The 20,608-nt window shown below is 58.3% G+C and overlaps 1 protein-coding gene across 6 annotated transcripts in view; it reads left to right on the forward strand.

Annotated features, from left to right (window-relative positions):
* Positions 1-20,460, forward strand: part of MAEA (macrophage erythroblast attacher, E3 ubiquitin ligase) — a 26,703-nt gene extending 6,243 nt beyond the window's left edge. The window contains exons 2-10 of one of the 6 annotated variants that reach the window (XM_025290498.3): positions 6,446-6,628; positions 8,492-8,695; positions 12,015-12,137; positions 12,841-12,954; positions 15,289-15,365; positions 15,493-15,601; positions 18,665-18,853; positions 19,123-19,318; positions 19,618-20,460. In XM_025290498.3, coding sequence (XP_025146283.1) covers positions 6,446-6,628; positions 8,492-8,695; positions 12,015-12,137; positions 12,841-12,954; positions 15,289-15,365; positions 15,493-15,601; positions 18,665-18,853; positions 19,123-19,318; positions 19,618-19,622 — 1,200 coding nt within the window. In that variant the 3' untranslated portion in view covers positions 19,623-20,460. Of the gene's footprint in view, positions 1-6,445; positions 6,629-8,491; positions 8,696-12,014; positions 12,138-12,840; positions 12,955-15,288; positions 15,366-15,492; positions 15,602-18,664; positions 18,854-19,122; positions 19,319-19,596 lie in introns of all 6 variants that reach the window. The other 5 variants (XM_006044961.4, XM_025290497.3, XM_006044960.4 and 2 more) reach the window with 5 other exon arrangements.
* The last annotated feature ends 148 nt before the right edge of the window (positions 20,461-20,608 follow it).

Consider the following 20,608-nt stretch of genomic DNA (forward strand, 5'->3'; position numbering starts at 1 on the left):
CCACTCCCCTCCCCACCTGCTCCCCCACCCCTTTGGACACTGAGCCACAGTGGCCTCCCCACTGCTACAGGACATGCCAGCACTAGGGGCCTCAAAGTCTTTGCTGTTGTTTACTTTGTGCAAAATCCTTTCCCCCATGTCCCTGTGCTTGTTGCCCTTGCTGAGATGGACCAGTGGCATGGAAAGACTTCTGACTCTTGTTGAGGTGAGAAGGCCTTGCTCCCCAACAGGGAGCACAGAGGTGCCAATGATGCCCGTCCCTCCTCCAGCTTTGTCCATCTCCATGCCCACAGGCGTGGACCAGAAACGTCATTTTCCTAAGAAGGGTGTTTAGAAATAGGGATTTTCAGCCCTTCTGCCCTTCACGAGCCTCTGCAGGGGAGTGCAGTGCGGGGAGGCCAGCTCAGGACAGGGGAGGGCGGCTGCTGTGTTTAGGGTGCAGCCCAGAATTCCAGAGGGTCCCGTTAGCTTTGTGATAAATGTGTAGAAACCTCCCTGAGGTTCTTGTGAAAGATAAAAGGCCTGTGCCATTGGCAAAATGCTTCCTTCCTGTGCTTGCGAAAGTGGCTGAAAACATGATGACAGACGAAAAGGCACTTCTTTGTCAGCAAATACGATGAGGAAACGCACAGCAAACCCTGGAGAAGGTTTGAAGCAACACATCCTGAAGCAGATGACTGTGTGGGAGGGTGGCTGTAGAGCTGGACCGGAGTTACAGAGGTTTCTTACAGGTCTCAGCGGAGGGTGTTTGCCAGGATCTGTTTCAGTCACGAAAATGGGCAGGGTTACTTTCTGTGAGCCACTGAAGGTCAAGGAGGTGCTGGAGGAAATAGTTTAACATCAGCTAATTAAGTGGAGAAATCCTGTAATCTTAAAAGCTGTATTGCTGCATGTTACCAAGGAAACATTAAGTAGATTTGATTAATACAGGTTTAAATCTTTGGTATAACTAGATAAGATAAAACTAGAATTTTTTTTTTCTTATTTTTATTTGTTTTGGGTGCACTGGGTCATGGTTTTAGCACAGGGGAGCTTTAGTTGAGGCATGTGGGATCTCGTTCTCTGACCAGGGGTCGAACCTGAGCCCCCTGCATTGGGAGCGCAGAGTCTTAGCCACTGGACCACCAGAAAGTCCCAAAACCAGAATTCAAAAGCAAACGACAAACCTTAAAAAAAATCCACCACATGTGAACCATAAAGAGCTGGTTCCAGTTGATGAGAAAGTTCCAAGACTCTCTTCCTTATTGAGTGTTGGACTAGGAATACAAGCGTAGAATACATGTAGAAGGAATACAAAAATGTAGAAGGAAAAATGTGTTGAGTTGAATCATAAAATTGCTCTTTTGTGAAAATGACGACTGAATAGTCTGTAACAAGTAAAGAGATTAAAAAAAAAAAAAATCCCATAAAGAAAAACTCAGGACCTGATGGCTTCTCTGGTGAATCCTATTAAGTGTTTAAAGAAGAAGTAGCATTGCTCCCCCACAGAGAACCAAAACATGGGAGAGGAACACTGTTCAGCTTAATGAGGTCAGTTTTACCCTGATACCGGGACCAGACAGACCACGAGAAAACTGCACCAATCTTATGAATGAATATAGGTGCTGAACTCCTCAGCAGTGCCTGCAGACTGGATCTGACAACACATGAAAAGGGTTATGTGCCGTAACTAAGTGGGGTTCACCCCAGGAATCAAGGTTGGTTCAACAGCGAAAGCCAGTGCATTGCCACCCTGAAAGTATAAAGGACAAAACCACATGATCATCTCAACAGACACAGGTTGACAAACCCATCAGCATTTCATGATAAAAACAGTGAACCAACTAGGAATAGAGGAGAACGTCCTCAACCTGATAAAGAGCGTCTCTGAGAAAATCACAGACGTCATCACACGCTGTGGTGAAAGGCGGAAAGGTCAGCAAAAAGACAAGGATGCCACTCGCCATTTCCATTCAGTGTTGCCCTGGAGATTCTCACTGGGGCTTAGGCAAGAAAAATAAATAGCAGGCAATCAGATTGGAAAAGAAGAAGTGACAGTTTGCAGATGAAATAACTGTGTACATGGAAGATCCTAAGGAAGACACGTGCACAGCGTGCGTGCAAACCTACTAGAACTGATGATCTGATTCAAAACAGTCTCAGGATACACGACCAGTAAATAAAAATGATGTTCATTTTTCCACCCTAGAAATGAACAGTGAAAAGGGAAATGGAGGAAACAATTTTGTTTACAGTTAAATGATGATAAATTGAATTTCATCAAACTGAAAAAGCTTGTTCTTCAAAGGATGCTGTTTAAAGAAGTAAAACGACTACTTACAGAAGGAAAGTATTTGCAAATAACTTCTAAGGCTTTAGTATCCAGAATATATAAACAACTCTTACAGTTCAATAACATAAAAACAAACAAGCTGCAAAAACGAGCAGATGGTTATGAGGAGACTCTTCTGAAGAGAGATACAAATGGCTGACAGGCACCGTTGTCGGTGAAACCGTGAGACCGCAGTGAGGCTCCACTTTATACCCACGGAGTGACTGATCACAAGGATGCACAGTAGGCTTGTTGGATGAGGATGTGGAGAAACCAAAATCTTGGTCCTTGCTAAGGAGTGTAAAATGGTGCGACCGCTGAGGAAAGCCGTCCGGTTAAACAGTCATTGTATGACCCAGCAGTTCCCCTCTGAGAGAAATGCAAACATGCCCATGCAAAACCTGTTCCGGCATCGCTCTGAAAGTGGACGCAGCCTGAGTGTCCATCTCGCTACCAGTACAGACACGAATGTGGGTCCCATAAGGGAACGCCATTCAGCCGTGAAAAGGAGTGACGCGCACGCTGCGTCAGACCGAACCCTGGAAACGTGTCGCTCGGTTAAAAGGCCAGACATGAAGGGCCACAGAGGATATTATGTGTTACACTGATACGAAGTGTCCAGCACAGGCAGGTCCGTTCAGGTAGACGGGAGATCCCTGGCTGGTTCCTTGACTGGGAGCAAGAATTCTGTAGGCAGGCGTTTCTGTTTTGGGGTGATGAGAATGTTCTGAAAGTAGATGGTGTTGATGGTTGCATGGCCTTGCGATCATTGTAAACACCACTGGGTTGTATACTTGAGTTACAAAGGTAAATTTTATGGTGTCTGAATTATATGTCAGAAATTTGTAAAACTGAAAGCGACGCGGCTTACTGTAAATTGTCCTTATTCCTTAATTGCCTTTTGAAAGGCAGAAATCCTGGTTTGGATAAAGACCGACTAGTTGATTTCTTTTACAGCTGGTGCTGTCTGTACCCCTGCGGGAGAGCTTTCCCTGAGGGCCAGGAAGTCTCACCCTGTGTATTCCCGCTGGGCACCTTACAGTTTTAGCGTCCACGCTTCCATCTGCGGTCCCTTTCCAGGGAATCCGCAGATTGTATGAGGCGCAGGTTGGCCCTCTGCATGTGGGGTCCTTCCCGGTGCCTCTGCTGCGGACGTGGTTGGTCCTCTGCCCTGAATCGCCCTGCCTCCTTGCTTGGCCACACAGACTATGCCCGTGGGTTCCCACCAGGTCCACCTCTCCTTGGTCTCCGAGCCTCCCTGGACCAGTGCTTTGAATCAGGCACCACTGTCCGTATGTTAACAAAATCATTCAGAATCTTTTTTTACTGTGGTAAAAACCAGGTGACCATCTTCATCGTTCCTGAGCGTCCAGCAGGGCTGTTGTGCACGGAGCTCAGCGCCCCTCTCGTCAGCTTCCGATGATCTGCTGGCCACAGCACACGTGTGCCTCCCGGTCCTGGAGGAGGGACCCAGGGCAGGGGGACCGCACGCCCCCAGCACTGCCCCTCTGCAGGTCCCAGGTGTGCGCACTCTGGGAGGCTTGAGGGGCGTCGCCCCGACAGCGGAGGGGCTGAGCGCCCGCGCTCACATGTCGGGGCGGTGTCTGTCTGCTTCAGAGAAGTGTCAGTTCTGGTCCTTTGCCTGTTTTTTAGCCTGTTCTTGTCTGTCTGTCATGGGGGTTGTCAGGCTCCTCACGCAGCTAGGTCCTATGGTTCACACACATTTCCTCCTGTTCCTAGGTTGCCTTTTCCTTCTGATGGTGGTTTCTTTGGTTTCACGGAAGTTCTAAAGTTGAATGTTGCTCATCCCGTCTCTGCCGCCTGTCCTGCTGGGAGCGTGTCGAGGAGCAGCGCCTCCTCCTGGAGTCTGGGCGCATGTCGAGCGGCGGCGCCTCTTGGGTCTGGCTCTTCCCTGGTTTCCACCCTCACTGCTGTCTCTTGCATCTCCATGATTTTTTTGTCGTCTGCACCAGGACTGTCTCTGAGTAATTCTCCTGCCAGAGGATTTGGCAGCTAAGCCTGGAGTCTCGCCGTTCTGAAAGCATCTCAGTTTTGCCTTGTTCTCAGTGATACTTTAGAGTGGTTTAGTCTGCAGCATTTCTGAAATTCTATCCCTTCTTTTGGCAAAAGCCCTTCAGGAAGGCGCCTGTGGCGCTGCTGCTGACAGGACAGTTGGGGACAGTGGGAGAGGCAAAGCCTGGGTGGCCTGGTGTCCCGGAAAGGACGTGGGTCCAGGAGCTTGTGAAGGGGTGACGGGGAGGGAGGCTGGGTCCGTGGGAGGCCTGGGTGGCAGAAGGGGGACTGGAGCACTCAGCACTGGGCGTGTGTGGCCCCTGAGTGCCGGGGTGGGGGGAGGGTGGTCCCTGGGGCACAGCTGCTGGGTGGGATCCCTGGGGCACATTGCCAGGCAGGGGTCCCTGGGGCAGACCACTGACTGGTCCCCGGGTCCAGGGGCAGGAGGCAGGGCGGGGGTCCCTGGGGCACAGCAGGCAGGGCGGGGGTCCCTGGGGCACAGGCCGGGCGGGCCTGGGGCCGAACACTCACTCTGTCACGCAGTGGGGCCAGCATGCCCCTTGGGTCTAGCATACTGCCCGGGTTCTCGAAGGGGGTTTGCTGTTGTCAGTGATGCCCCCGCCAGCCCCTGCCCTGCGCCCCCACGGCGTCTCGCATGCTCTTACCATGCAGGCTGCTTAGTGGCGGGGCCGGGTCGCAGATCCCAGGCTGCTCAGCACCCTGAGGCGTCTTCCCCCGTGTGGGCGTCGTGTGGTCTTGGGGGCTCTGCCTGCCGCGCGTCCCCTTGCAGAGACACCCCCCACCCCCTCCGAGTCTGGTCTCCCGCAGGCAGTGGTTGGAGGCCAGGTGTGCCTGCTCCCTCCAGAAATCGCATCTGGAGGCGGGGCACACCCTCCACGGAGGGGCTGAGTCACTGGGCTCGTCTGCCTCGAGCCCGGTTCTGTGTTGGGTGCTGGTGCACGGTGCTGCGTGAGTGGTTACCTCCTGAGCAGTGGGCTCCTCAGGAGCCTCCACTTTGCTTACAGGAGTACTGAGTCCAGAGGGGGCGGCCGTGTGCGGGGTGGACCAGGGGACCAGTCAGTGGTCTGCACAGGGGGCCCGTGCCGTCCACCGCTAGCAGGGGCCTGAACAGCCTGTCAGGCCATTGCCCGTGTCCGCTGGGCCTGCGCTCGTAGCTCAGTTGTGTTTTGAGAGCCACCACCCCGCCCACAGTCATCAGGGAGCCGGAGGCCCGGTGGGTTGGCTCAGCTTCCCGCTGGTGAAAGCCGAGGTGCGGGCAGCCGTGTTTCCATGTTGAGTGGGAGTGGCAGCCAGGGCATGCGGGTGGTGGCCTTCCCGGGTCTCCCGGTCTCCTGGCCAGGCCCCGCCATCACCCGGGGATCTCTGCTCCTGGGAAGCCCAGGCTCTGGGTCAGGCCCCGTCTCCTGCCTGCCCAGCACAGCGCCTGGCTCAGGATTGGTTCCTCCTGAGCGTCTGGGCCGCCGGCAGGGCCCCCGCAAGCAGTCCTTGCCCCGGGCAGGGCGGGTTTGGGGCAGCCTCTGCATAGCTCCCCAGAGACCCGCCCTGTGAGCAGCATGTGCCGGCGGGGAGCCCCGCTCTTGGTGGGGAGTCCCTCTTGGAGTCCCCAGGGTGCGGTGACTTCAGTGGCACTTCGTGGGTTGCCTGCCGTCCTGTCTTCTGGGGAACGGGCATCCTCTGAATGTCCATCTGCCCGTCCTCTCCTGCCTCCGCTTTCCTGACTGACGCGTCCAAGGGGCTGCTTCCTGTCCGTGCTCCTGGCCTCATCAGCGTCCCAGCCGCTGCACCAGGGCCAGCACAGGGCCGTTGTGGGCTTTCCCGCCCCTAGCGTGGCTCTGCTTTTTGGTCTTTTCCTTAACTTTGTGTTGTTCTAGATGAACTTAGGGGCGCTTCTGTTCTCCAGCACAGGGAGGTTTCTGGGGAGAGTGGAGGCTGCCCTGCGTCTCACATGGGTTGGGCGCATGTCAGCCTTTGTGTCCTTGCCTGGGAACACAGGTGACCCTCGCTCACATGGGCCTTTTGTGGGCTCAGGCAGGTTTTAGAGGAGACACAAGCGCCCTGCCCGCCGGGGGCGCGGACGCAGCGGCTTTCCATCTCCCACAGGTACCCTACGAGACGCTGAACAAGCGCTTCCGCGCCGCGCAGAAGAACATCGACCGCGAGACGAGCCACGTCACCATGGTTGTGGCTGAGCTGGAGAAGACGCTGAGCGGCTGTCCAGCTGTGGACTCTGTGGTCAGCCTCCTGGACGGTGTGGTGGAGAAGCTCAGCGTCCTCAAGAGGAAGGTCAGTGCTCTCCCGGGCCGCGCCGCCGTCCCTGCCCCCCAGCTGCCAGCATCCGCGAGTGCTCCCTTTCCCGGCTGCCCTGGGGGGAGCTGTGGCGGAGGGTGGTCCCCCCTGTTTTGCTTTGGCGGCGGCTGGCTTCCCGACCCCGCTTCTGGTTCCTGCCTCCACGTGTCCTGGGCCCAGGATGGGAGCAGGTTTATTATTTCTACCATTTCACCTCAAAACAGCACATTGGCTTTCTTGTTTCTGAGGATGGTAGATATACCCCCAAAGTGAGATAAGATATTTGAAAACATTTTATCAAAAGTATCAGGAGCTCATGACACAGGAATCATCAGGTTTGGAGAACACGCGGTCTGGGGTTGGGTGGGGCAGAAGGCCAGGGACCCCTGCTGCCTCGGGAGAGCCCCCGCCAAGGGCCTCCCTGGCCCGGGCCTCGGGCCGTTAAGAGCGGGGGTCTGATGGCAAGAATGCTGCACCTCGAGTGAGGGAGCCTAGAAGCGGCTTGCCCAGCAGGCGTTGGCGCCCGGGGTCACAGCCTGTAAACTGTGCGCCGTGACTCCGCCCCCAGCCTGCGTCTGGTAGGCGTGGTCCCAGCAGCTGCTGCCTCCGGCCTCCGGTGGAGGGAAGGTGGTTGTCCCCGGTGGAGGCTGCTTTCCATCTGAGCATCAGGTTGTTCTGCGACAGTAGCCAGCACAGTGGTAGGTGACAGGTACACAGGACACCATGACGGAGACTCAGCAGGAATAGGAGATCCACACAGACTTCAGAGGTAGAAACTAGCAGATATCACACTTCACTGTGTTTAAAGGATGAAAAAACAGCTTGGAGATATCTGCAGGGAGTAGAAAGTGTAAGTGATTTGAAGTTAAAAACAACCAAGTAAAAATTCAAGAAAAGAAAGATAAATGAAAAACTCAGATTTTACTTACAACAAATATTTTAACATTTAACAATCAGATCCAGCTAAAAGGAGAGTTAAAGAGCTGGGATACAGCACAGAGATGAAAAGAGGGCGAGAGATTGGCAAGTGGGGCAGAGCTTGCTGTGGGCCCCGAGTGCAGGGAGAGGGACCGGGAGGTTTTCAATGATGGTCCGCAGCTCAGAGACCTCAACACAATAAATGCAAATGAGCCTACCTGGGAGTTTCACTCAGTGAGACTGAAGAACCTAAAAAAGCAGGTAGAGGAGAGTTCCTTTTTCAAGGAACAGCAAATACCGTGACAGCTGACGTCTTGACGGTGGAATGTGCTGGAAGCAGCCAAGGGCTGACCAGGACTCCGGACATGATGTCCAGTGCGTAGCCACCAGCCGCCGGTGCCACTGACGTTCCCATGGAAAAGTCAGGGACCCGGTGCCAGGGTCCCACAGCCACACTTCAGGTGGTCGCCAGTGGCTGCTGTGTGATAAGCGGGCATAGAACACTGCCACTTGGCCATCTTAATTCCGAACTAAATAGCCTTTAGAGAAAGTATTATAAAAGAGAAAAACTCAGGTTATAATGACAAGGTGGATTCATTAACCGGGAAGCTGGACATATGTAAAGTTCTCTGCTTCGGGCACTGCAGCTTGAGTACCTAAAACAGAAAGTAACATCCCTATGGGGAAGGATAGACCCTACCTTCGCCTTGGAAACAGTAGCTCCTCCCCTCCCCTCCTGTGCGGCCCAGGGGCCTGCTGCCCACTCTGGCCTCCCTGCTGCCCAGCCTTCTGTGGTCCGGGTGGGCCGGGTGGGAGTCCAGTGGAAGTCTGGTGGGTGGTCCAGGTGGGAGTCCGGTGGGCGGTCCAGGTGGGAGTCCGGTGGCAGTCCCATGGGCGGTCCAGTGGGCCGCCGGAGATCCTGAGTGCTTGTGACTGGCACAGGCGGTGGAGTCCATCCAGGCGGAGGATGAGAGCGCCAAGCTGTGCAAGCGCCGGATTGAGCACCTCAAGGAGCACAGCAGTGACCAGCCGGCGGCAGCCAGCGTGTGGAAGAGGAAGCGCATGGACCGCATGATGGTGGAGCACCTGCTGCGCTGCGGCTACTATAACACGGCCGTGAAGCTGGCACGCCAGAGCGGCATCGAGGTGGGCACGGACGGGGCCCTCACTGTGTCCTGAGCCAGGCAGCCGCTCCCTCGCGTGATGACTTGGAGTAACAGGGGTATGGACGGGGTTGCACCTGCCACCCCAAGCCAGAGGCTTCCTGTGCCCACTCCTCGTGTGTGAGCCTCTCTCTGGGCTGGGCGTGCTTTCTGTCAGTCCCTTTGTGGTGGCCCCAGGGTGCAGGTGTGGAAGCGCTCGATGCCCCAGGCCGTGGTGGTGATCAGGCTGTCCGTGGCCTGCGCTGGCCTCTGCGGGTCCACCTGTGCTGTGCTCCAGCCTTCAGGCTGCTTGCTGGGGGCGGCGGTACCCAGGTGTCCTGGGGGAAGCCTTCACTGCGGCAGGCATAACAGTCAGGCATGCCTGGCAGGAGTGCATGGCCGCCCCACATGCCCACTTCCCATGACTGGAGCTTCTGGCGGGAGCACCTCTGTTGAGGGCAGTGTCCTTGTCTCTGCGTCCCGGGTCCCGCCCCAGCCGGCTTCTCTGCTGCACCTGGGGCCCCCGGCCTGAGTCTCCTCGCCCCGTGTCCTCAGGCCCCCCAGCCCCCACCACAATCCATCCCCACCCAGCGTGCATGGCTCCCACCTGGGGCTGACGGGGCTCGGCCCTTGTGGCTCCAGACCCCAGTGTGTGACCCTGCTCCCGTCCCAGGAGGTACCTGGGGTCCCCAGCAGCGTGCCCGGCCCAGCTGCTTCCCACGGGCTCCGTGTCCTTTCCTCCGACGTGGCTGATACACTCGTGGGGGGGGTTGGGGGTGGGCGTCCTCCCATTTGCACCCCAGCCCCGGGCCTGGGTGTGCCCGGGCCCAGGCTCCTGCTGTGGATGACAGAGTTGCCAGTCTCAGCTTGGTGCCCAGTGGTCCCTGGTGCCCAATCCCCTGCCCACCATGCCAGCTTCCGCCTCACCACAGGCTCTCCCTGCCTCACCTCGGCACAGCCTGTCCGTCTGTCAGGCTTCACTCCTGCGCCCTCCCCTGCACCTGCGAGGGCGTGGCCTGGCTCACCCACCCACGCTGGCTGGTGTGGCCCAAGCTCCCTGTGCCTCCTGGCCCCCAGGTGTGCTCCATGGGGGAGAATCGTGAAGCCAGACCAGATGTGGTGAAGGCACAGAGAGGGGCGGGGGGGGGGGGGGCGCGGGCAGGGGCCGGTGGTCACCTGTCTGCAGAGGTGCAGAGAGGGGCAGCACGCAGGTGGGCAGGGGCCGGTGGTCACCTGTCTGCAGAGGGGCAGTGCGCAGGTGAGCAGGGGCCGGTGGTCACCTGTCTGCAGAGGGGCAGCGGGGGGGCAGGCAGAGGCCTCAGAAGAAGGTCAGTTGGCGTGAACGTCTAGGAGCCAGTCCCAGAAGGGGTTTCCCCGTGGAGCCCCCAGCCTCACACTGAGCACAAACGCAGCTCTCTTTCTGAAGCAGACACAGGAGGGCATCGTCCTGGCCTTGGGGTGGGCGAGGCCTCCCAGGAACAGGCTGTAGTGCTGGGGCTCCTTCTCATCCAAAGACACAGTGAAGACGGAAGGGCGCACGGGCCACACCGGTGGCTGTGGCGGGCAGGAAGCCTGGTGGAGTCAGCCGTGGCCCCGTGTTAGCCACCTCCATGGTGGCGCCTCCCAGGAGGGGCCGTGGGTGGTGCTCTCTTGCCGTGGCTCACTTTCGGCTGACTGGTTTAACATTTTTACAGTGGCTCCCACAACCCAGGGTCCATGGTCATCAGAGGACTGTCCACAGGAAAGGGAGAGGCTTGGAAAGGCTAGACTCCCGGGGTGGGTAGGAGAGGCCACCGCCTGCAAGTTAGAAAAGGCCTGGAAAGGACGGGACACAGGAGAGAAGGAAGACAGCGTGTCATCTGACAGCCTAGCCGTGGCCTAGCGGCAAACATTCTGGAAAAAGAAGACTGTGCAGAGACGGCCAAGGAAGCAGCACCAGAACACGGCTCCCTCTGTAGGGAGGGCGGTGAGCCGAGGGCTGGATTAGTGAGTCCTGGCTGGACAACCACAGGGCACTTCCTCACCTGAGCCCCGTGCTCAGGGCGAAGCCGGGGGAGCAGCTGGGCGCGGAGCACGGGCTGTGGCGGGAAGCCTTGGAGTCCGGTGCTGGCCCGGCCACGCTCCAGCCCTCTCTGACCGTGTCCTGCTGTCTGGCAGTCGGGATGTGGAGCTGAGGAGGGGTCAGGCTGGGGCAGTTGGGGGCGCGTCTTGCAGGCCCCCAGCCAGGGTCTGCCACTGTCCCTCCCGGGGCTGCGGGTGGAGCCTCTTGTTAATTTTGCTGTGAGTGCCTGGTTTCACGGCAACATCGTTGGCCGTGCGCCTCCACTGACTTTCTCTTGAAGTAGAACAGGCATCCCTTCCTCGTGCTGTGGCCACCAGTAGGGCTCTGCGTCCTTCTGCAGCACAGCTCCCGCGCGGAGCTTGACCTGGCTATGGTGCTGCACACGGAACCTCCGTGGCGAGCTCCAAGCTGTTCTGCGTGGCCTGCCTTGGCCGAGAGAGCGTGGGCGAGGTGGTGTCCTCTCCTGTGCTCTGTGGTCCAAATGGCCGCGAGGCCTAAGTGGAGGCTCTCGAGACACGAGAGTTCCGGGGCTGTTGTGTGCTGGATAGTCCTCCCACCTGCTAACAGAAAACGACCTGCTGGTCATTTTCTCTGCGCCTGAGGGAAGAGAAATTCACTTTCTGAAATTTTCTTCCAGCGACCCCTCATTTGTCATGTCAGAACGTCCATTACCTGCCCATTGTGGCCAGGGAGGTCCTTCTCACTGGCTACTCCAACCTCTTGCTTGGGCCCCAAGCTTCCTGTCTCCCCCCGCCCCCGCCGCCGCACTTCCTGGCACCACCGCGCCCCCTGGACTTCGCAGGTGTGCCCTCGAGTGGGTGGGTTTGCCCCTGCGGGTCCCTGGCTCTGCTGGGGTCCTCTCGCTCAGAGGCACTGGGCTGGCCTGCACAGATGGCACTCCTCGGGGTGGGAGAGAAGCAGACCGCAGAGGCAAGAGACGTGCAGCCCCCCCAGCTGCCCCTTCTCAAAAGCCTAAACTTGAAATCAGTCTGCAGAGTAAAACCCATAGAAATTGAGAGTATGGACCACCGGGATCTCCATATGTTGGCCCTGTGAGAGCTGGTGGGGCCCCAGGTTCTGGCAGGACCTGGGCTGTCACCAGGCCTGCGTGCTGTGCAGACCCGGCCCGAGGCGGGGTGTCCCAGCACCTGATAGGGTGTTCGCATGAGAGGAGGCGCGGGATGCCAACTGCCGGGCGCCGTGTCCAGCCTTGGGCGGGTCCGGGGTCCAGTACTCTGAGCCAGGGCTCCCTTCACTGCAGGATTTAGTGAACATCGAGATGTTCCTGACTGCCAAAGAGGTGGAGGAGTCCCTGGAGAGGCGCGAGACTGCCACCTGCCTGGCCTGGTGCCATGACAACAAGTCCAGGCTTCGCAAGATGAAGGTGCGCGGGCTGCGCCGGGGCGGGGCTCCCCGGGGGGCGGGGCCGCGCCGGGGCGGGGCTCTACCTGGCAGGGCTCCTGGAGGGGGCGGGGCGTGCCTGGGCAGAGCTTGCAGAGTCGGGAGGGGCAGCGCCACCTGCCCCAGAGCCTGTTGTTTCGGAGTTGTGTGGATGTATAACGGGGGCTTGTTGGGTTTGGTGTGGGTTTGGGGTTGTTATATAAGAGGGTGGTGTTGGGTTTTAGGGGAAATCCTCAAAAGGGCACTCTGCATTGTGGTTTGGACAGATGTTGAGTGAAGTTCTGAAGGCACATGGTGTGGACCACGCATGTGCTGCCTGGGATTGGAGCCCGGTGGGCCCAGCTCCTACCCACCCACTCACTGACTTAGGAAGGCACCCTGCAAGGAGTGAGTGGGTGCCTGCCTGTGAGGGTGCAGAGTTCCAGGCTGGGATATTCTCGAATACAGCCTTTCTTAAGACCCAGAAGCAGCTTAAAAAATAGACACTTAAACATAAATTGCAGAATTTAAACTTGTTTCGTGAAAGGTGTTAACGCCTTAGGGCTTGCAGAAATGCTTGATTGTATTAACCTTTCCTGCCTCCATTAGAAAAACTGTGTTCTAAACCGAGTGCCTTTAACCCCGCCCCGTTGAGCTTGTCGTGTGCACATAGTCACCAGCCAAGGGTGACACTCTCTGCCACTCAGGGCCGCCAAAGCGAGCACGACGCGAAGACGGGACGGAAAAGTAGAGTGGCCAGTGGCTCCCCTAAAGAGAGTGAGGATCTTGGTATGGAAACCATAAAAGGAAAGCCAGAATTGGTATGTAACACGCGCCCGCGCTCTGCTCCACCCCCACGGCTGTGCGCTCGGCGGGAACCAGGGCAGAAGGAAAACAGGCCTCCGGTGCAACAGGCAGTTTCTGCAAGCCCTGCTCCCTCCCCGAGAACACTGCTGCTTGGCCAGGCACGCCACGGGGGTCGGGTTGCAGCGGGGAGCCTTGCACCTGCCTGCCAGGGGGTGGGCTGGCGGGGCGAGCCCACCAGGGCACGTTCCTGTGGTCTCGCCACGTACCCGGAGGGAACATAAGTAGCTGTCCAGAAGCGCGTCCAGAAGCTGAGAGGGCGCCAGAACGCGTTCAGTACAGAGTTCCGCTGAACACAAGCCGGTGTGCATGCTCTGTCCAGCTTGTCCCCTTGTGGGCACACGTGAGCGCCGGTACTTGATCACAAGTGCAGGCTGGGGGCGGGGGGTCAGGGGGCCCATGTCAGATGCCAGGGGTCCTTCAGATCCATGCTGAGGCTCTAGATGAGAAAAGAAACTTTGAGACCCGCATTTCCCGTCATTGAAAATACCTCCAAAGTAGTGAGTTGAGGCGGGTCTCTGGACACATCAGGCCGGCAGGGGCAGCGTGCGTGCTGTGTCTGCAGCCTCAGTGGGGCTGTGAACGGGAGCGCGCAGAGCCTCTCAGGTCGTGTGTGATGTGCTCACCAGATGGTGGCAGGCCTTGTCCAGTCTGGACACCTGCGTGTGTCCGCCCTCAGGAGACTGTCTGAGGGTTAACTTGGAGAGCAAAGACCCACCATAAATAAGGAGACACATTTCCATGGGTCGGTTTCATAGAGCTGACCTAGGGTTTACTGGTAATGCTCTGCGACCGGGAGCCCCAAATGGAAGTGGTCATCATTCCCTGGGAGGCAGGCAGCGCCCCTCCCCTCCATCCCTGGCTCAGCCTTGCTCGTCTGGCCTCTGAAAGGGGCCGGGTTTTCTTCACTGGTTTATGTGGCGCCTGCCACGCCACCCTCGCCCTGCCCCACCCATTTGGGGTCAGGACAGACAGCTGCCCAGGGCGCAGTGCCCTGCACAGAGGGTGGGAAGGGGGGCTCGGGCAGGGAGGCAGACCACCTTTTCTGAGCCCCTGCGGAGTGGACGTGTGGGTACCAGGTGAGTGGTTCTGCACCTCTGCCGTGCCCCTGACACCGGGCGGCACGGTCTGCAGTCAGGTCAGCCCGCGCTCCACTTGGTGTGCCTGGGGCCAGGCTGGGGGCTCGTGGAGGGTGTCCTCCCAGTGTCCCTCCAGCCCAGGCGCTTCCCCAGAACGCAGTGTGTACGCCAGGCTGGGGGGCGGGGAGCAAGTCATGAGGTTGGCAGACTTGTGGAAGCAGCAGGCACGAGGCAGCCTTTATACCGTGTCAGGGCCTGGGCACTGGGCGCGACAGTGAGCGGAAGTCCTGAGCTTGGCCTCCGTGCTGTGTACTCCATGTACTCTTTCTGGTTGGAAACACTGAGTGTTTTCTGAAGCCATGCTGAAGATGTTATAGTCTTAGTTTTTTGGTAAAATAATCCAGGGTTTTCATCTTAGGTCACAAAAGTTAATTTTGCCTGCTTGCCCTCTACCCCTAGCTGCAGGAGTTTTAGCCCAAATTGGGTTGATATTGCTAAGGTTTCAAAGTTCGCTTGGCTCCTTTCAAGCTACCCCACTGATGCGGCCATATTAGCATCCCCGCGGGTCTCCTGTCGAGCCTCGGGACAGCTGCCTCCCAGATGGAGCTGGGCCACATCCGCCTCCCAGCACAGCAGCCCCAGCCCCGGGGCCCTCGCACCCGCGGCACGTCCTGGGCTCTTCCAGGAGCCGGCCCTGACCTGCTTGCCCACCTCTGGCATCTTCGCCCGGTCCTGGCCACGTGCTGAGGCCCCGCCCACCCAGGGTCTCTGAGCTGGCTCATTCCCAGAGTCGCCGTGGCCCACACTGTGAGAGGGTCCTCATGCGGGGCTCCGTCCCCCCGGAGCCCTCGGTGTGGCCCGGGGCTGGAAAGAGGAGGCCTGCGGGTAGGAGGGAGTGGCACGGGCGCTGTGCTGACTGCTGACCAGGCTGTTGCGTCCGTGCAGCCAGCTGCAGCTTGGGAGCACCCCTGCTGCTCCTCACCCCATGTCCGCCTGGCCCTCCCTGGCCTGGCCCTGAGAGATGTGGGCTGGGGTGGGGCCATGCCTGTCAGGACCCAGCAAGTGTTGGCGGCAGGTTGAAATTAGGATTTCAGCAGCAGCCCTGCCTCCCCGGCAATGCCGAGCTTCTGTAGCAGTGCGTGCGGCCTCGAGCCGGGACGTGGCTTCAGGTGGGCCTGGCTAAGCTGGTCCTTATCTTGTCTTCACCCTCAGAGCTGCCTGGAGTTTAGCCTGAGGATCCAGGAGTTCATTGAGCTCATCCGGCAGAACAAGAGGCTGGATGCAGTGAGGTAGGACCCCCCCACGTGCGGGGCAGGCTTCTGGGCCCCTCCCGGGCTAGGTGTGGGCAGGCGCAGCTGGTGCCTGGGTGGGGGCGGTGGGAGTGCAGACGTCTCCAGGCTGCGCTTGCCTTTCCAGACACGCGAGGAAGCACTTCAGCCAGGCTGAGGGGAGCCAGCTGGACGAGGTCCGCCAGGTCATGGGCATGCTGGCCTTCCCGCCGGACACGCACATCTCCCCCTACAAGGTACTGCGTGCCCCGGGCTTAGGGTTGGGCTGGGCCTGCAGTCACTGCCACTGACCGGCGTGGCCCGCACACCACCTAGGCATTTTTTCCCATCTTGTTCCCGTTTTGCTGGCAAAATCTTGGATCAGAATGGCTCCTAAAGCTCTTCTGCTGGAAAGGGCAATTCCGAGTGCCTGCTCACTCCTCTGGAGGCCCGGTCAAGGCTGGACAGGCCCGGCCTCTGCATGGTTCTGCTGGCGTCTTTGCTGACCTCGTTTGTTCCTGCTCTGTGTTCTCTTCCTGTGTCAGGATCACTGGGCTCATCTCCCCTCATCCCCCTACCCCCAGGATAGACACCCAAGAGAAGCCAAGCCACACCGTCACCACTCTGCCCAGAGACAGCTTCAGCTGGATGCTAGACTCATCACCCACAGCCCCCGTCCACAAGCACAGCTCTGCCAGGCTCGCCACCCTTTGTAACCAGGAGCCTTCGCTCCAGTTCCCAGTACCTCGGTCCTCGCTGGGTCTGAGGTCTCATCACAGTGGCCTTGATGGTGCACAGCTTTTAGGTTTCTCTACGGAGACTGGGGTGCGCTCTGCCATTCCCTTCTCTTCCTGAACCCTCACTCTGAGGGGCCCGTTCTGTTGGTCTAGCTGCTGCCCCGTGTGGTGGAGCCCACCCCCGGGTCTAGGTGCTTGTCGCCACAGCGTCCACGCCTGGTAGCCGTCCTCCGCTAGCCCTTCTGGCGGCTGCGACGGCACACCACAGGCCAGGGCTGTGAGCAGCTGGGCTGCTCAGGGATCGGGAGGCTGGAAGCCCAGGTCAGGCGCCAGCCTGGGTCACGGCTTCTGCGGGGTCCTCCCACAGTGGGAGGGCCGGGAGCTCTCTGGGGGCTCTTCGTAGAAGGACAGTAATCCCATTCGTGAGCCCCTGCCCATGACCTCATCCCCTCCCAGAGGGCCTCTCCCGGCCGTCACTGTGGGCCTCAGTGTTTCAGCGGTGTACTTGTGGGCAGAGAGTAAAACCCTTGGGTGCTGGACCCACCGTGTCCTCTGGGCCGTGAAGCTGGCTCTGTCCAAGGCCGAGTATTGCCCTGCAGCCCCGCTGCCCCTCAGTGTTGTGTGGGAGCCTCTGGGCAGACCCAGCCCCCACCACCCAAAGTGCCTGCAGGTCCTTTGAAAAGCTGCTGGAAGCTTCTTCCCAACTGAATTCACACTTTCTGTGGTGTTTGGGAATATAATAAATCAGCAGGTCACAAAGATCTTCAGGTCTAAACTCAGATTTTAACTCATAGCGTTTTTCTCTTCAAAGTGCAGCAAAGGCTGGCTGCCCTTGGGGGTGAGGTGCCCAGCTCAGGAGGGTGTGGAGCACATCTCTTCACTCCTTGGTGAGGCCTCACAGCAGCTGTAAAGAGCCAGGCAGCCATGTCATCGCTGCTGTTGGATCCAGAGGGACCGAGCCTCAGGATAGACCCCAGGGCAGGCTTCCCCTCCCCTGGGCAGAGTTCTCCACCAACTGGGACACGACAGCCTTTGGCTGTTAAGGTTGGTCTGGCAGGTTCAGTTCAGTTCAGTCACTCGGTCATGTCTGACTCTGCGACCCCATGGACTGCAGCACGCCAGGCCTCCTTGTCCATCACCAACTCCCGGAGCTTCCTCAAACCCACATTCATCGAGTTGGTGATGCCATCCAACCATGTCATCCTCTGTTGTTCCCTTCTCCTCCTACCTTCAATCTTTCCCAGCATCAGGGTCTTTTCCAATGAGTCAGCTCTTCACATCAGGTGGCCAAAGTATTGGAGCTTCAGCTTCAGCATCAGTCCTTCCAATGAATACTCAGGACTGATTTCCTTTAGGATAGACTGGTTGGATCTCCTTGCAGTCCAAGGGACTCTCGAGAGAGTTCTCCAACCACAGTTCAAAAGCATCAGCTCTTCCATGCTCAGCTTTCTTTATAGTCCAAGAAAGCTGGTCTGGCAGGTTAAGTACCCCAAAGAGACCTGGATGACAGGAGTGCCATGACCCCCCCCATGACAGTGGGGGGGTTCTCAGGTGCAAGAAGCTCAGAAACAGAGTTGGGACGGTTGTCCTGGAAGCAGGAGCAGGGGACCAGACACTCCTGACACATGCTGGAACCACCTCATTAAGGGAGCGATGCCTTCGTCCCTTGTGGCAAGAGGTCACAGACATGTCCAGATGGGTCACAGTGGGAATAGACAAAAGTACTTTGTTTTGAGAGGGGCTGTAGCAGAGACTCGGAGAAGACAATGGCACCCCACTCCAGTACTCTTGCCTGGAAAATCCCATGGACGGAGGAGCCTGGTAGGGTGCAGTCCATGGGGTTGCTAAGAGTCAGACACGACTGAGCGACTTCCCTTTCACCTTTCACTTTCATGCATTGGAGAAGGAAATGGCAACCCACTCCAGTGTTCTTGCCTGGAGAATCCCAGGGACGGGGGAACCTGGTGGGCTGCCGTCTATGGGGTCGCAGAGTCGGACACAGCTGAAGCGACTTAGCAGCAGCAGTAGCAGACACTGCAGGGCTCACAGCTGGTCTGGGTGTGGCAGCCCCTAGGGGTGGTCCTCCTTCACCATGGACTGTTGGATAAAAGAAATGTTAAAAATCATTTTTTAAATGTTGGAAGTGTGATGTGTGCCCTATGCCAGGGCTCTGAGGAGCTCACAGAACCTTTGACTGCGCTCTTGCTTGGCTGCCTTCCCCTCCCTCCCTGCCCCCACCCCTTCTTGAGTCTAAACCTAGGTGGTTTTAGGGACCAACATGAGCCAGATTTAACTTTCTATTCTAATAAGCTGTTCCCTGGAATAAGGCTTCTCCTTGCAAACCTTAATGTTCTTAGCAAGAGGTTCTGGACCTTGCTCAGTGAGTGGCTTTCCTTCCAGCCCCGAGTCCTTGACTTGTCTCCGGGCCACAGGACACACACTCCAGAGCATCAGCGTAGGCTCAGAACAAGTCGGTGTCCCAGAAAGGGCGTCAGCGGTGGCCTGGCTGCGGGCGGAAGTCGAGGCTGTCCTCTGGGTGCCGGCGCGTGGCTGAGCAGGGTGGCTCTCATCTTGCGTCTGCAGGGAAGAGACTTCGAGCTTGTTTCCTGTTATCACGACTCTGCCCCGCTTCTTCCAGGACCTGCTGGACCCGGCGCGGTGGCGGATGCTGATCCAGCAGTTCCGGTACGACAACTACCGGCTGCACCAGCTGGGAAACAACTCTGTGTTCACCCTCACCCTGCAGGCCGGCCTCTCGGCCATAAAGACACCGTATCCTGCTCTCTGGGAGTGTTCCCCACGTGCCCCCTTCCTAGTGCGGGGCTGGTGTCCAGACCCCGCTCCTCACCAGTCTTGGTCCCTGTCCTTGAAACTCGTGCAGTGCCCCCAGCCCCCAGCCCCTGCCCTAACTGCATTGCAGCCGCAGTGTTGAGACAGTGCCAGGAGGGCTCCCAGACAGGGACCATAACGCTCAGTAGCCTCCATGGGGTGCTCGGGAACCTGGGACCTCGGCTGGCCCACCCTCCTTAACCCGTGCGCAGGCAGTGCTACAAGGAGGACGGCAGCTCGCGGAGCCCCGACTGCCCGGTATGCAGCCGCTCGCTGAACAAGCTGGCGCAGCCCCTACCCATGGCGCACTGCGCCAACTCGCGCCTCGTCTGCAAGATCTCGGGAGATGTCATGAACGAGAACAACCCGCCCATGATGCTGCCCAACGGCTACGTCTACGGCTACAACGTGAGGGCCGGGGGGCAGGGCCTGTGCGGAGGGGGCGGGGTCACGTGTGGGGCGGGGCCAGGGCAGAGCGCCCCGCGGGTTGGGGCCTGAGCTGTCTGCAAGGCAGGTTGGGGGGCAGTGGAGGAAGTTCAGGACTTCTTGGCAGGGGTACCTGCAGAAAGTGACTTTAGTGAAATGAAGCGATTGGTTTCCTGAGAGTCGGTTCTGTGGGTTTCTCATAAGAAACCTTGATGTAAACTGGATTGGCCCTTCTTAATGCACCTGGTCTTTCTTTTTAGTCCCTGCTCTCTATCCGGCAGGATGATAAGGTCGTCTGCCCGAGAACCAAAGAGGTCTTCCACTTCTCCCAGGCTGAGAAGGTGTACATCATGTAGGCGGTCGCCACGCCGAGCGGCCTCAGGCCCCTGCCTACCTGCCTTTCTGTTTCTGCGACCAAAGATCAGTGAGCAACGACAACACTCCTGGGAAGAGAGGAGGAAAGATTTAACAAGTGTGCACTCGACTTTGAAATATGTCAGCTGTTGACGCTTCTGAAGTGCTTTCACCTTTCAGAGAAACTTCTTTACAGACTGGCCATGCGGAGGGAGGCTGGAACCTTTCACCACAGGAACTGATCCCTTCCCTGTGTTCTCACAGTCCCTTCCCTTCCGCTAACAAGGAACCCCCCGGGGCGGACTGGTCCTCGGCCATGGCCCGGGAGCAGTGGTGGCCACGCCAGACCGACCTGTGGTGAGTTGGTGCCACGAGGGACCCTGTCACTTCTCTGCCAAAACTCGGGCACCACGGCTGCGGGTGGCGCTGGCCTCCAGGACCGCCGCCTGCCCGGGGCCGCGCCCGAGGGGCCGCGTTCAGCCGTGTGGGTTCAGGGTCACGTCCCTCGCGCCGCCTCATCTCCTGCCTGAGAATGTATCTCGTGGAAACCCACTGGACCGGTGTCTGCAGAGGCCTTGCCGACGGCTCAGTGACTCTAGCTCTAAACACTATTCATTACAGAAGCCAGTAGTTCAGTTGAAGTAACCACCAGTGACTTTTCAAATCAGACGAACTGTTGTAGTTTACACGAAACCGTATGGTAGAGGTTTGTACTCAGCGCTTATTTTTGCATGTTGATGTTGATTAGCTAATAAACTGTAGAAGTCAGACTCGCCAGTGAAGGCGCTTCTACTTTCCTTCCGGGTGCGGCGGCAGCACGTCGGACGCTGTGGGCGGTTCTGCCGCCTGGCCGCTAGTCCAGGGTGGGCCCGGGGCGCGCGAGAACTGCGCTCACGTGGCCGCGTCCTGCCCCAGGGC

This window comes from Bubalus bubalis, chromosome 7 (assembly GCF_019923935.1).
Source record: "Bubalus bubalis isolate 160015118507 breed Murrah chromosome 7, NDDB_SH_1, whole genome shotgun sequence".
Classification (NCBI taxonomy): domain Eukaryota; kingdom Metazoa; phylum Chordata; class Mammalia; order Artiodactyla; family Bovidae; genus Bubalus; species Bubalus bubalis.